The sequence below is a fragment of the Puccinia triticina genome, chromosome 6A (assembly GCF_026914185.1).
Source record: "Puccinia triticina chromosome 6A, complete sequence".
Taxonomy (NCBI): Eukaryota; Fungi; Basidiomycota; class Pucciniomycetes; order Pucciniales; family Pucciniaceae; genus Puccinia; species Puccinia triticina.
In genome coordinates, this window is record NC_070563.1 from 1872887 (window position 1) to 1888101 (window position 15215).

At 50.3% G+C, this 15215-nt stretch overlaps 1 protein-coding gene across 1 annotated transcript; it reads left to right on the plus strand.

Annotated features, from left to right (window-relative positions):
• Window positions 1-1609: 1609 nt before the first annotated feature.
• On the plus strand, window positions 1610-2918 carry PtA15_6A243 (uncharacterized protein; the record flags this gene model as incomplete). Its single annotated transcript, XM_053169928.1, has 6 exons — window positions 1610-1707; window positions 1777-1834; window positions 1915-2151; window positions 2319-2475; window positions 2599-2663; window positions 2784-2918. 6 exons carry the CDS (start codon window positions 1610-1612, stop codon window positions 2916-2918), a joined length of 750 nt encoding a protein of 249 aa, XP_053021170.1.
• Between the last annotated feature and the right edge of the window lie 12297 nt (window positions 2919-15215).

Consider the following 15215-nt stretch of genomic DNA (forward strand, 5'->3'; position numbering starts at 1 on the left):
AATTTTTATCATTCTCATCAGAACAAGAAGTGCAGCTGAAATGCTTAATGTATGACTCGGAGGACTCCTGTATATATATGTCTTTAAGTTTGTGTTGATATGAGTGGTAGTCAATAATTATCATATGATATTTTATACCACTTTCAGTGGTTATAACCGTAATATGAGGTACAGCAAGATAACCCCACTTCCAACTTACAGATAGCGGGTACAGGGAGCCAGGGGAGGTCGTCACCCAGAAACCTCAGGGCCCTTCCCCCTCAGAGCTCGCTCCTTCCTCCCAAGGTCCCCATCCCTCAGTCTCCCTCTCGCCAAGATCCCAGTATCGCTCAGCGCTTCCCAGCTCGCCCTCACCATCCCAGATCTAAGAACCATTTTTTACAACCACCCTCCCACCCTGCTCAAGTCTCGAAGGAGACCAGACACTCACGTCCACACGTGGGGTCTAGCGCCTTTACCCTCACACCCTCCGGAGTCTTTTTGCTGCGGGAGGATCCGGTCAGCTGCCTTCTCCTCCCTCAGGAACTTCTCCCTGACAAGGCCTCCCTCCTGGAGGACTTTGTACCAGAGAAGCGCTGCGAGAGCGCAGCACAAGTGATCGGGGATCAATCCTCCCCCGACCCACACACGAGAGTCTTGGGAAGTCACTCCCTGACTTCCGGGGCTCTCTCTATGTAAGCAGTAGAAACGTGACAACTAGACAAAGCCAGGCAGGAACCCTAAGGGGCCTGCCGTAGCTGCGCAGCTGCCGCCTGGCCCGCCGCCTAGCGGCAGGGGTGCGTGGAGGACACGGGTGAACCCTCCCGGACCTCCACAACGGAGAACCCCTTCTCCTGCTAGACCTCCCCGCGGCGTCCAGGTTAGAAATGGATGGAAAGGAATGCAATGATTGGGTAGCTCCTGAAGAGTTTTGGCCCCTGAAATTGCAGCGGCGAAGCCGCCTTGTACTATAGTTATTCATGAGCCACATGGGGGACTTGTGTTAAGTTTGCTCCCTTAATGACCTAGTGTAACTTTGCACTCCAGTCCCACCCCGCCTTGCTAAAAAAATCAGATCCCAATCCGGGCCACAGATCTCCGACAGCTATAGCTAAGCTTTGCTTCATCATGTGTTCTCTTAGTCTGCTCGGCGTGGCCCACTGTCCCAGTAATGATTACGCTGTGAGGCAGACCACAATACATATTCACTGTTGAGACTCTAGCAGGAGCGTTAGATATTTATCGATATCGTCGATTCAGAGGTGATAATTCGTCCCGGAAGTCCGAACAAAAACTACTTATCAATACCTGTTTCCTTGCAATCCCCGCGAGTGGGAGTTATGGCAAATTGTTGGGTCGTATTACCGCTTTTCCACGCCAAGAATCCAGACTCGTGGACGCGCAAATGATTCATGGTTGGATCGACTGGGTTTGGCGGAGAATGTGTTACTGGAAACGGGTTTGCCAAAGATGTTTTTATATGCGGACCGAAATAAATGGGGTTAGGGGTTGTTTACTAATGGGCATTCCTTCTGTTTTTTTTTATAGTTTTTACTGCAAATAAGTTTGACAATCAACTTGCAAGGCCATCATATCAAGACACGGGGTTGGCCTGGAGATTGAACTTTAGATGCCTGGATCCATGGTGCGAATACGATGCGGGTCCTTTTCATGGGTTGATTTTCAATCGGAGCATCTATTTATTTATTCACAACGCCGAATTCCTGTGTGAGTGAACGCGGCCTGCTGCATATTGCATTCCTAGTAGCCTTACCCTTGGCTTCATTCAATTTCCAGCCCAATCGCTTTCCACAGGCTTGATATCGTTTCTCTTGTGAGCCACTCCGATCAAGAGGTACGGCTGTTTCTTGAATCTATTCCCGTAGAGGCGCTCTATCACGATAAGTTAACCGCCGCGTCACTTTTTAAAAACAGCAGAAGATGGTTAAGGCTCCAAGAAAATATGACGACCAGCTCGAAAATACATTTCTACTTTTAGTTGAAAGGCTCGAAACATTTTACTCAAATGAGAAAAGATTCACCAGATTTTCGATTACCGGCCATTTCAATCATGCAATGGATTATCATCTGCTTATAACTCCTAAAGCTTTTTTCAAACCTCGCAAGATTGAAATCCATGATCAGCTGTTCAAGGAGAACTTCTTCGATTCAGTACGCTCGTGATCTTTACATCATTATTGGTATACTTTTACTTCGAATGGCTCCGAAAATGAATATCGCGGAAAATGACTGATGTTTTCCCTCTCTTTAAATTTGATATGCTATCATAATACTTCGGATTTGGTTTCAATATCCTCTTTTGGTGTGCTATTGGCAAGGAGAGCAACGGAAATCGAATGGTGACTAGCCGTAAGAACAAGGAATGGACGTTCAAAATCAGCGAAGACCAATCGTATACCTTTTATCAAAAGATCACCGCTCGAAGTGGCTATATAGTGTGCGATAGCAATGGAAAGGCTGTGGCAAAGTTGAATGGTAAACCTTTCCTCCCAAGGACCTGACACGTCTTTCGGAATCATAAGCATAGATTTTCAAGCAAGAAGTGTAGTAAAAAATTTTTTAATGCGTAAACATATTTGTTTATGTGTTCAATCACAGCAAAGAAAAAACCGCTTTCTGGTCACGATTATTATCAAATTGAAATCGACCAAAGGCACCCGATTGTAAGTCTTTCATTCATCATCACGGTCCAGAGTGGAGAACTTTCCACACTTCTCTGATGACATTGTCCACCCATACCTTTGATCTCAACTAAAACATGATCCCTCGATTCAATCTTAAAGATGAATATATTGACTGTTGTCGGACTGCTACTAACGATAAAGGAAGAAAACGAACTGCAGAGGGCGGCTGGAGGAATCAATACTTTCACTCTAGGTGCCGTAGGAATCAACACCTTCAATGTGGGACAAATTTAATCCAGCGTAAAGAGAAAAAAATCACTCCGAGATTTGTCAACAAGGGAGGCCTGGTCGACCTGTTATCTCCATTTCGATTTTTAATTTAGTAATGTAAGTATGAAGATAATAAACGGAACAGATATTTGTGCTTGTAGGCTTGCCTGTTACGCCTGCTGTTTGACATATAAACAGCCTTCCCGTCAAAAATCACCCTCAAGATGTATCAATCTAATTGAGGTTTTGAAGAAAAGGTCTTCTTGGGCACCACTTGACGGGTGGTCTAATTGATGTCCTTCCTTCTCCATGCGCACGTCAAAATTGAGTAAGGATTCAATACTTTGCGCAGGAGAATGTAGGGCTTTCTTTCTCTCTTGTATAGCCCAATAACTAAGGGCCCTCATGAATTTCTAATTTTTTTGTACAGAGACCCGTTTGGGAAGTAAGATCCTTCTTTGACAAATAGGCCAACTGATTTTATGCTAGTTTCCTGCTGAAAAACAGGGTTCAAGTTCAGAGAGGAGGTGGTGACAATGTGCTAGCTTGCGTGGCAGAAAATTTCTCAAACTACAACAAGAGGTTGTATGAGTGAATTCAGGGAACAGGTGCGGAAGGCTGATGATGAATTTTGATCTATGTACAAAGAAGGATGTTTAAGCTGTTATGTAAATAAAAGATGTCACTTGGCACCCGGGTACCCATCACAGGTGCGGGTACCTCCCTAAAAAACTCATATTCTCAACACCCACACCCACCAGGGGGGAATCCATTGCACTTCCCATAGAGTGCCATACTATGATTTCTTATGTTAACTGTTCCAGAAGTTAACTGCTTGTGCATGTGTAAATGATACCTGAAAGATTGTTCATCTCATGTTGAACTCATGGTGATGTCTTATCTAACCATCATGGGGTAGATTTGATTTCAATTGAACCAACCAAACAACCAGAAGATGGGGGAGGATAGGTAAAAGAAAGTCATTTTACATGAACAATAGAAAATTTTTGTTGCATTATCCAAGCCGCTTGCAATCTGAGCCAACAGTCCCTTCGCTAGGATCATCCCCTTGGCATACACAGTCACAGCACACAGAATCAACTCTTTCATTTACTGTAAATTTCATCTGTTATTTGTGGCATAAGCAGTGTCTTTTACAATCACAAGATTAGATTCAAAGACAAAGGCAATCCTCCAACCTGTTTTACTCAATTCCTGGAAGATTGGTAAATCACCAAAGGAGAACTTTCCCCCAATGTTTCATAGTTTTCATATGCAGTGGCCATGGTTGGCTTATCTCTTTATTATTGGGCAGAATTACCATTGACCTCTGCCGGAACGCTGCTTTAGTGAGGACATGTCATGGCATGCAAGGGGGTCGCGCCCTCACACAGCCATGTTCTCTTAAAGTTTGGCATCAGGGGCTAAAGAAGCTCTGCTTCTCACAACAGTGGGTAGTTACATTACCAATAACGGTAATGTAACGGTAACTTAACGGTTTTTAAGCCGTTATTGTTACAGTTACTCGTAACAGTGGTGCGCTACGTTATCGCACCACTGCTTGAATCAGTTTTTTCTGCTTGTTACGTTATCAGGGCCTGCGGCGCGCCAGAAAGCCAATTTCAGCGCCAAAACGGCCTTTGAGGGCTTGTTATTGCGTTATCCCAGCAATAACGTAGCGTAACAGCGTCGGAAAAAGACCCGTTGCGCTAACCCTTTGCCACTTAAATGGCCCGTTACTTGTAACGTAACGGCCGTTACTTGTAACGTAACGGCCGTTACTTGTAACGTAACGGCCGTTACTTGTAACGTAACGGCCGTTGTGGTGGCCCCTCTCGTGGCCAGCTAGTCAGGAACATCTCCGCCGCCAGCAAGATCATCAAGACTCAAGTTCCCTCTCACGCTTCAAGACTCAAGAATCCACCGTCAAACCTCAAGATCCCTCTCCATCACCTTCTTACTTTCAACTGGCTCTATCTTCAAGATCTTCCCCTCCCCCTTCTCTCTTTCTACTCCCCCCTTTTCAACACTTTTTTCCCATTTCCTTTCTTTCTCAGTTTCCCAGCCTCTTCATCTTTCTTGGTCCTAACACAGCACCTGCTGTGGGTTTATTTCCTTGTTTGTTTCTGGCTTCTTTTCTTTCTGTTTGGTTTGTCTGGTTTGAGTGTTTTCTGGCTTTTCCTTTTTTGCTGCTTTTCCTTCTTCTCCATGCCTCTTTTCCTTCTATCTCATCTCACTGTGATTTCCTCATTTCTTTGTGTTGTGTTTCCTTTTCCTGCTTCTGTTGCTTGTTGTGTGTGTGTGCGCGCGTAGCGCGCGGAGGAGATGATGAAATATACGTGACATGTGGCTCTCCCGGAGTCCAAGTTCGCCGAACTTGGATGATGGGAGAGGCATGGCATTCTGATCCCCAGAATACGGACCATCAAGAGTATATCGATCATATCTTCAGAGTTCAAACCTTCGAGCTCAGCTCGCCGATCTTTCTTCATCTAGAGTTTTCGCAATCCCCCTTCTTTCTCTTCGTTAAGATCACCTCCTACCCCCCCTTCAACAACAACAAACAACCGCCGCCGAGGATCCAGACCCCGGCGAACCTCTCAAAACCACCTAACCCCAAAGCTATCACCGATCTCATCCGCGCTCACCTTCACGGACCATCACCTCGAGGGCAGCCTAAACAGCAAACATCCCCTCAACCGACTGCCACCGCTAGTACGGACAGGAGTCCCTCATTTGGTCCCCCGAGCCGGGATCGAACCAGCGACCTCAAGATTTACAGTCTCGGACTGTGGTTTTGAGGCCGTTTGGCGGTTATAATTTGCCATATTTTCTTTCGGATCCCTTTTTCTTTTTTTTCTTTTTTTTTGGTGTTCAGCAGCGGGGCATAGGAGAGGTAGAAGTAAGTCCCCTCCAACTCAGTTGCACCTCAGAGGTTTCTACATTGTCAAAACAACCTAGCCACTCCGTGAGCCATCCTCGATATCCGATCTTTTTTTTTTCCCATAGGCTCTGTTTACGATGGCAGACCTCAACCCCGATCCCCCTCGCGGGAGGATGATCAAGATCAAGCCGCAAGACAAGAGCTTGAAGTTTGCGGGCTCCGACGTGGAGCAATTCCTGGACGACTACGAGCTCGCGGCGGAGCTGGATGGGGCGTCGGACTATGACAAGGCCCGCCAGATCGGGGCCTTTGTGGAGACGGGAGAGACGAGGACAATCCTTGCTACCCTCGATGGTTACAAGCCCCCCGACTGGACCAAACTCAAAGCGTCGATGCTGAGTTACTGGGTCGACGTCGACAAGGCTCTTTTCACCGAGAGAGACATCACGAGCTTGGTCGACGCGTGGGTAAAGAAGGGGGGGGTAGCCTCGGTATCCGATTATCACGGGTTCCGCAAATCTTGGGATCCCATTCAGGCTTACCTGGTCTCGAAAGGTCACGTCGAGTCCGCCGAGGAGCTTAAGAAGGCTTTCTACCAGGCGTTTTCGGAAGGATTTCAGGGTCGCATCCGAGATCAGATGATCAAAGACAATACTTTAGTGGTTACGGTCGACAATCGGGCCCGGCTGCCGTCCTTTAAGGTGCTTCGAACGGCTATTGATACCGTCATGAAGGGTCAGATAGCTCTCACCTTTGAAGACACTCGCTCGGCCGCTCCTGTCGCCTCCTCCTTCCAAGAGGCAAATGAAATCATGAAGAAAATGGGGTCCGATAAACGCCCCACGGCACCCACTCCCGCCTCAAAGCCCGAAGCCTCTGTGGACGAACTCACGAAGATGTTCAAGGCGTTTGAGCAGTACATGAAGCAAGGGGGCGGGAAATCTGGGCCGTCGAACGAGCGTGGGCCGATGATATGCTACTACTGCCATCGCGAGAATCACGGGACTCTCCGCTGCGCCGAACTGCAGAAAGATCAGGAGGCGGGCCTAGTCGAAAAGAAGGGTAATAATTTTTTCCTGCCCAACGGGGCCCTCATCCCGTTCGATCGCACTCGCCCAATCCGCCACGTAGTGGCCTCGTTCCAACCAAATCAGTCTTCGAGCTCTCGTCCCCAGTCTCCGGGACCGCGTCCGTCGACCCACTCCGCTTCCGTGGAGTTCAAGGCCAGTTGCGGGTCCTTAGAGCAATGGTACCCTCCCGCGATCTCATCTCGATCGTTCTCGGGTGGTTACGAGTCAGAGGCAGCTGGGAAGAAGCGGCACGAGGAGTCTAGGCCGTACAAGGCTCCCCTGGCGCCGCCTTCCCAAGCGAAACGCCCGCTACGGAAGCCGGCGACTGTCCCGAGCGGCCCCACGGAGTCGGAGCCAGTGGAAGAGCAGGAGCTCTTCGATCGGATCATGAACGATCCCGAACCCCGGTCGTCTACGCCCAAAGACACTCCTGGCAGGCCAGCAACGCCGCCTAAAGTCACGAGCTCTCAACCCAAGGTCCGTTTCGAGCGAGACGTCTCACGAGACCATCCGGACGCTGTCGAGGGTTTCGTCAAGAAGATTTTTGACCTCCCAGTTTCGACAACTGTTGCTGAGATTTGCTCAGTTTCCCCGGCAGTATCAGACGGTGTTAAGAAATGGGTCTCACGGCGCCGCGTGGAGGTAGGCCCTGAGGAACTGAAAGTGCACTCGGGCACTCTGGCGGAAGGTCGGGAGTTCAGAGGATCTGAGGCAGAACCTTGTCTTTACTCCTGCCCGCTGGGCTATCTCACTTGTCTCATTGGAGCAGGGGAGAGCGCGGGTTCTCCGCTGATCGACTCGGGTTCGCAGCTGAATATCATATCGGATAGCATGGCGAATCAATTCAACTTGACTCCGCGCGTCAACTTTAGCTCAGCGGTCTATGGGATCAACAACCAGGCCTGCGAGTTGATTGGGGTTGCTGAGGATGTTCCGGTCCGAGTGGGCAAGAGCATCGTGGGCTATTGCCACTTCTGGATCACCCATCAAGACAGTCCTTTCATCTTAGGCCGGCCGTTCCTAATGGACTTCGAGGCGACGCTTTTGTTCTCCCCCACGGCGGGAGAGCGGATCATCCTCCCCGACTCTGAAGGACGAAACATCGAGTTCTCACTATGTCCCGTCGAAAAGGGTCGATGGGAGAGGGAATTTCCGGCGCACGGGCGAAAGGCCGTGCTCACTCACTGCGGGCGCGTCACGGAATTGCCCGAGGGAGCGGAGCACCCGTCTTTTTTATGAGTAGAGTTGGTTTGTCGTCCGGCAGCAATAATTTAGGGCCTCGCACGCTGTCCGGGAAACCAACTCAACCTCCAGAGGCCCACGGCGGTGGTTTCTTTTCTTCTTCGGTCCGGTCTGCTTCTTCTGTCTTGTCTGTCGAAAACATTAAAAACCAAAAACATCCCCAAAATCGAAGATCACTAAAAAACAGCGACACTCCGTCATTTCGGTCCCCGTTTCCACTTCCTTCCGAAACTTTTTCTCTCGATCCGGCAAAAAGGACTCGCCGGGCGCTCGCGTCGAGCGCAAAAGGTGGGAGGCATCATGGGGTTCCCGCGGGGGCAAAAAGCGTAGAAGTAAGTCCCCTCCATGGTATGCATCTCCGGGTAGATTCTACCGTTTTGTCGAAAACATTACCTCTGGCCACACCTGTGAGCGATTCGTCAGACCCTTCTTTGTCGTCCAGTCCAGGAAATTCTTTGCTGTATCGCCGAGGTCTCCGCGAAGAGAATAAACTACTCCCCCTCCGCAAAGAGGCTAAACTATTTACGTCCGTTGACGGCCTCCGCGATGAGGGAAAACTAATGATCCTCCGAGACGAGGCAAAACTATCCACATTTGATCCGACCCGGCTCCGCAACAAGCATAAACTATGTTCCTGGAAATTGGTGTGCAAGGAGGGCGAAGTGGAGTACCGGTGGCCGTGGGGTCAAGTTGGGGTAGAAGTAAGTTCCTCCCAATGTGCACCTCCGAGGCGTGATGCTCCGCAATGTTTCGAAACCCTACCACGCGCCACACTCGTGAGCCCCGAACGTACTCTCTGTTCCTCTTTCACAGAAAAGGCAGCGTTTGCAGATGGCGCGGAGCATCGGACCTTTCGACTTCTGGCTTGTGGTCTCAGTCACACTGCGCAGGCTGCCCTCGTGGATTCTTGGCGGGAGGGCGGAGCGCTCTCATTTGCGGCGAAATACAAGCCGGTGGCCCGCAAGATCAAGCCGGTCAACCAGCCCATGCCGCAGGAGATCAACCCCCCGCTCCGAAGGCCGCCCCTTTCACGAGACCCCTACTGCGGTTTGCCCAAGTCTCTCGCGGGCCCTTTTGTGCCGTTAGGGAGGGTTACTGAAGAAAGGCTAGCGGTGGTAAATTTTGGGCCGGCGGGCTGGTTGTATCCCAGCGAACTGGACCTCATCAAGAACGTCCTCTCTTTCCGTAATCAAGCGATCGCCTTTCAGGAATCCGAGCGCGGGCTGCTGAAGGAGTCTTACGGGATGCCATATATCATCCCGGTAGTGGAGCACGAGCCGTGGCAAAAGCGGAAGATTCCGATACCGGCAGCTAAGATGGACGAGTATATACGACTCATCAGAGAACGCATCAGCACCGGGCTGTACGAGCAATCTACGTCGAGCTACAGTAGCCCAGTCTTTTGTGTAGTCAAAAGTAATGGGAAGTTGCGCATTGTGCACAACCTCCAGCCGCTCAATAAGGTCACGGTTAGGGATGCCGGCGTCCCGCCGGCTACGGAAGATTTCGTGGAATCGTTTTCTGGACGGGCCTGCTACGGGCTCGGAGATATTATGGGCGGCTACGACGAGCGCGCGCTGCATCCAATTTCGCGGCCTCTGACAACTTTTGATACTCCTCTTGGGAGGTTTCAGCTGACGCGTCTCCCCCAGGGAGCCACCAACTCGGTGGCGGTGTACCAAGCTCAAATGGTCTGGATCCTCCAGGATGAGATTCCGGACCACGCTGGCATCTTCATCGATGACGGGGGTATAAAGGGGCCCATTTCCGATTACGACAACGAGCTCCTTTCGTGGCATCCCGGCATTCGGCGATTCATTTGGGAATACGCCGAGACACTGGAGCGGATTCTCTTTTGAATTGAGGAGTCAGGTTTGACTGTATCGGCATCAAAACTAGCGGCGTGCGTCCCCGCTCTTGAGATCGTCGGGCATGTTGTGTGCAAGGAGGGACGGCGGATGGCAAAGAGTAAAGTCAATAAAATACTCTCGTGGCCGACTCCAGTCAATGCTACCGAGGTTCGGGGTTTCTTAGGCGTGGTGGTGTATGTTCGCATTTTCATCCCCTCCCTCTCCCAAATCTGTGTTCCTCTTCGACGTCTGACGCGCAAAGACGCGGACTTTGTTTGGTCGGCGGATTGCGAGGCGGCGTTTGAGGCGCTCAAGGTCTGCGTGGGCAGGGACATTGTCCTAGTGAAGATCGACTACGGGCCTGACGCTGGAAAGATTAAACTGGCGGTTGATTCTAGTTTTCACGCTACTGGAGCGGTTCTTACGCAAGAGGACGCGAATGGTTTTGACCGGCCAGCTCTTTACGAATCTTTGCTTTTCTCGGATGTCGAGTCGCGGTATTCACAATCAAAGCTCGAGCTATGCGGTGTGGCACGAATTCTCAAGAAACTTCAGACGGTCTTATGGGGCCAGCACTTTGAGCTGCAAGTTGACGCCCAGTCGCTCATCCAAATGATTAACGCCCCCAGTCTACCCAACGCGCCAATGACGCGCTGGGTCTCTTTCATTCAACTCTTTTCGTTTGATATCGTCCATCGCCCCGGCAAGTCTTTTACTATGCCTGACGGACTTTCTCGACGGCCGCAGGGCGATGAGGACTCTGATCCACCGAGCTTTGACTTCGACGAAGATTCACCACACGTGAGGCCGCTGCATTCCTACTCGACCTGCTCCGAACCAGTATACAACGGATACCAGGAAGGGTTCTGGCGGCAGCTAGAAGATTACCTGACGACTTTGACTCGCCCTGAAGGCATGGACCCCAAGACATATCAAGCACTAAAGCGCAAGTCGGCAGAATTCTTTGTGCAGGCGGGGCGCTTGATGAAGCGCGGAAGCCCTCTTCCACGAATTGTTGTCACTCTACCCCTCAAGCAGGACGAGATTTTGGGCAAGCTCCATGAAGATCTAGGCCACCGAGGCGTCGCCGAGACTTATCGCCGAGTAGCGGATCGTTTCTGGTGGCCATCATTGAAACAGGCTGTCGCCAGATGGTGCCAGAGCTGCGAGGCGTGTCAAAAGAGGGATCTGAAGCGCCCCCTGGAGCCACGGTACCCGACGGGCGAAGAGACGGTGTTTGGCCGCGTGGCAATGGATGCCGTGCACATCAAAGCTGGAGGCGCCAAGTATTTGATTGTTGCTCGGGACGATTTCTCCGGATGGGTTGAGGCAAAGTTTCTGAATAATCTCACTTCCGAAGCTGTGGCGGCATTCCTTCAAGAACACTGGATCATGCGCTATGGGCTAGCTCGTTCCTATTCGACAGACGGTGGCTCAGAATTTGGCGGGGCCCTAGCGGATATGCTGCGTTCGTTGCCAGGTCAGCATCGAGTCTCCACGCCTTACTACCCCGAAGGTCAGGGCATGGTCGAGCGAGGACACGGCCCTCTTAAAGCGGCATTAGTCAAGTTGGCAGGCGAATCAGGCAAGAACTGCCGAAAATTTCTGCCTCTGGTGCTTTTCGCCGATCGGATCTCAACTAAGCGTACGACGGGATATTCTCCGTATGAGCTAGTGTTCGGCCAGCGAGCAGCGCTGCCCATTGATCTCGACATTGAGTCTTATTTGGGCGTGGACTGGGAGGAGGTTCGCAGCACGGAGGATCTGTTGGTCGCGCGGTCCAAGCAGCTGGAAAGAAGCGAAGAGACTCGGGCGTTGGCTTACGAGCGCATGATGAAGGCGCGCGGAGAGTCTGTTCGGTACTGGGAAGACAAGAATTCTGGTCGGTTCCGTGCCCCGCTTTCGGCTGGCGACCTCGTCCTCGCATACAATCGATCACTCGAGGTTCAGTGGGGGCAGCTCTTTGCCCACAAGTGGAACGGCCCTTACCGCGTGGTCAAGCAGGTTCAAGGGGGTTCGTACGTTCTCTCTGAGCTCGATGGAACAGAACTCAAGCGCCGGTTTGCGGCGGATCAGGTCAAGCGGTACTTTCCGCGCGGGGGCATTACTGACCAAAAGTAAGTCCCCCTCCTTAGTATGCACCTTAGGGTATCTCTACACCGTTGTAAGCATTACGTCGCCACTTCGTGAGCCATCCGTGGGACCTTTGTTCTGGTTTCCTTTCCAGTTTCCTCTTCTTACTTTTGGCCGCACCGAACGTCGAAGGAGTCTGGGGACAGACTCCAAGTGGTGGGTGGATGTGGTGGCCCCTCTCGTGGCCAGCTAGTCAGGAACATCTCCGCCGCCAGCAAGATCATCAAGACTCAAGTTCCCTCTCACGCTTCAAGACTCAAGAATCCACCGTCAAACCTCAAGATCCCTCTCCATCACCTTCTTACTTTCAACTGGCTCTATCTTCAAGATCTTCCCCTCCCCCTTCTCTCTTTCTACTCCCCCCTTTTCAACACTTTTTTCCCATTTCCTTTCTTTCTCAGTTTCCCAGCCTCTTCATCTTTCTTGGTCCTAACACAGCACCTGCTGTGGGTTTATTTCCTTGTTTGTTTCTGGCTTCTTTTCTTTCTGTTTGGTTTGTCTGGTTTGAGTGTTTTCTGGCTTTTCCTTTTTTGCTGCTTTTCCTTCTTCTCCATGCCTCTTTTCCTTCTATCTCATCTCACTGTGATTTCCTCATTTCTTTGTGTTGTGTTTCCTTTTCCTGCTTCTGTTGCTTGTTGTGTGTGTGTGCGCGCGTAGCGCGCGGAGGAGATGATGAAATATACGTGACATGTGGCTCTCCCGGAGTCCAAGTTCGCCGAACTTGGATGATGGGAGAGGCATGGCATTCTGATCCCCAGAATACGGACCATCAAGAGTATATCGATCATATCTTCAGAGTTCAAACCTTCGAGCTCAGCTCGCCGATCTTTCTTCATCTAGAGTTTTCGCAATCCCCCTTCTTTCTCTTCGTTAAGATCACCTCCTACCCCCCCTTCAACAACAACAAACAACCGCCGCCGAGGATCCAGACCCCGGCGAACCTCTCAAAACCACCTAACCCCAAAGCTATCACCGATCTCATCCGCGCTCACCTTCACGGACCATCACCTCGAGGGCAGCCTAAACAGCAAACATCCCCTCAACCGACTGCCACCGCTAGTACGGACAGGAGTCCCTCACCGTTACTTGTAACGTAACGGGGCGCGGTGGATAATGCAGGTAGTTACGTTATGCAAAAAGTGCGGATAACGCAACATCACGTAACTACCCACCGTTGCTTCTCAGAGGCATCCTCAGATGTTGCATGTGTGTATTGAAGGGGAGCTGCATTGAGCCTGTGACATAATCTTGGCTGGCGACAATGTCCAGCATGTGTGGCAGATGATGACCCCCTGGTGAACGGAAAATAAGAGGTTTGGGTGGCTCGGGGGAACCTTTCCCAAAACCCACTGTGTGGCTGTGTGATGAATGTCCACCCTGAAGTTTGCGCGAACGTCAGGGTGGACATCAGACAGTGTTCATCAAACATTCAACTTGCTCCTCCCCGCACGCTGGATCCACTAATTGAGATGAATTCCATGGAATATTGCCAGCTCTCCCCAAGCCTGGCAGCCCACCATGGTTTGGTCCAGCAGGCATCAGTTTGGTTTCAGCCCCCACACAACAATTCATTTGCACCAACATATCTGTCAGCACATGCATTGCACGGCAGACAAGCTGCATCAGCTTCCCTTTGTGCACAGAACATAACACATTGTCTTTCAGACCAAGGGAAGGCACAATTACAGAAACAAATAATAAACCCAATCTACATTCATGGACCTGCCAACCCCCATGCTACCCCCGGCCGTCATGCTGCTTGCAACAGGCATGTTGGGCCAGTGGCACATTTGAAAGCAAAGGATGTGATGCTGAACTGGAATTACGCTTGCAGAGCTCTTCAAGGTTACACGAGATGACATCAAGGCCACATTCTGGTGCCTTTGAGGTTTTTTCTACTTGTATTGACTCAAAATTTTCCAACAAGTCAGACTGTAGCAATCAAGCAGCAAGCCACAAGGCATATTACTTTGGCAGAGCAGTTTGTGTGTATCTGTTTGTCAATCACAAATCAAGAAGGATTTCATCTTACCCAAATTGGCCCAGAATTGATATTATCATAACATAGAAATGGCCATTTTCATGACTTAAAGGTTGGGTCCCCTTCAGCTGATCACTGATTCAATATTTGATCAACAGAGCATTTGATCATAGGTTAGGCTAAATTTATCCTTGCAATACTGTGGAAAGTTACACAAGAGTTAAGGTCAACTCTAGATTCACATCCGCACAAGGGTCTGATGAAATTATGGTGTGGCACTCTGTAGGAAGTGTGACAATTTCCCCCCTGGTGACCCGCACCTGTACCTGTCAAGGTGCCAGAAAACAGGTACCCGGATACCTGCGGCAGGTACAAACTTAACACAAGTCCCTCCTGGGGGAGTGTAGCAACCTGCAAAGGAGGGACTTGCCTCTAAAGTTCCATTTCTTGCCCTATAGGATTGAGCCAAATGGCAGGGAATGTGTCATGCTCTCTTATTTTCCCCAATATTTCCATGTATAATTCTGATTTTGGGTGTTCCTTTTGCACCTTAGCTTATTTCCCCCCACTTCAAACTCCTCTGTATCCATCCCCCCTTCCAGGAAATGTCTTGTATTTTTTTTTTTTACATATTTCTGAAGCCAATCTTCCCCCTTTGAGGCTGCTGTGATGGCTTATGTGGGGGTGTTTTAATGGAATTTCCACTTGGCTTTAGCCTGGGCAGAAATTAATGTGTGGTGTGGTGATTTATATTGGAAAGCGTCAAGGAATTTCTACTTGGTGGTAGCGCAGGCGGGAAAGCACATGGGGCTGAGCTCAGTCTGCATTTGGTGACATAAGCACTGAGGATGATTTCAGGAAAGCACAACAGAAAGCTCACTGAAAGCACAGATCAGTTTGAGTAGAGATTGGATTGGATAGGTGGACCAGAGAAGAGGGCAAGAGCTGCACTGAGGCGGATCAGATGCATGGACTGATATCAGTGGTGCTTCAGCAGGTAATCCAGGTCAGCTGAAGCAGGTGGAGCTGGTGATAGACTGACTGACGGGTGCTAGACAGAGGATGCGGGAGGTCAAGTCTTGGAGAGGAGCGGAGCCTGGGAGCAAAGAATGCAGAAGTTGGGCAGAGATGGCGGACTCAATGGTGAAAAAATACAACACG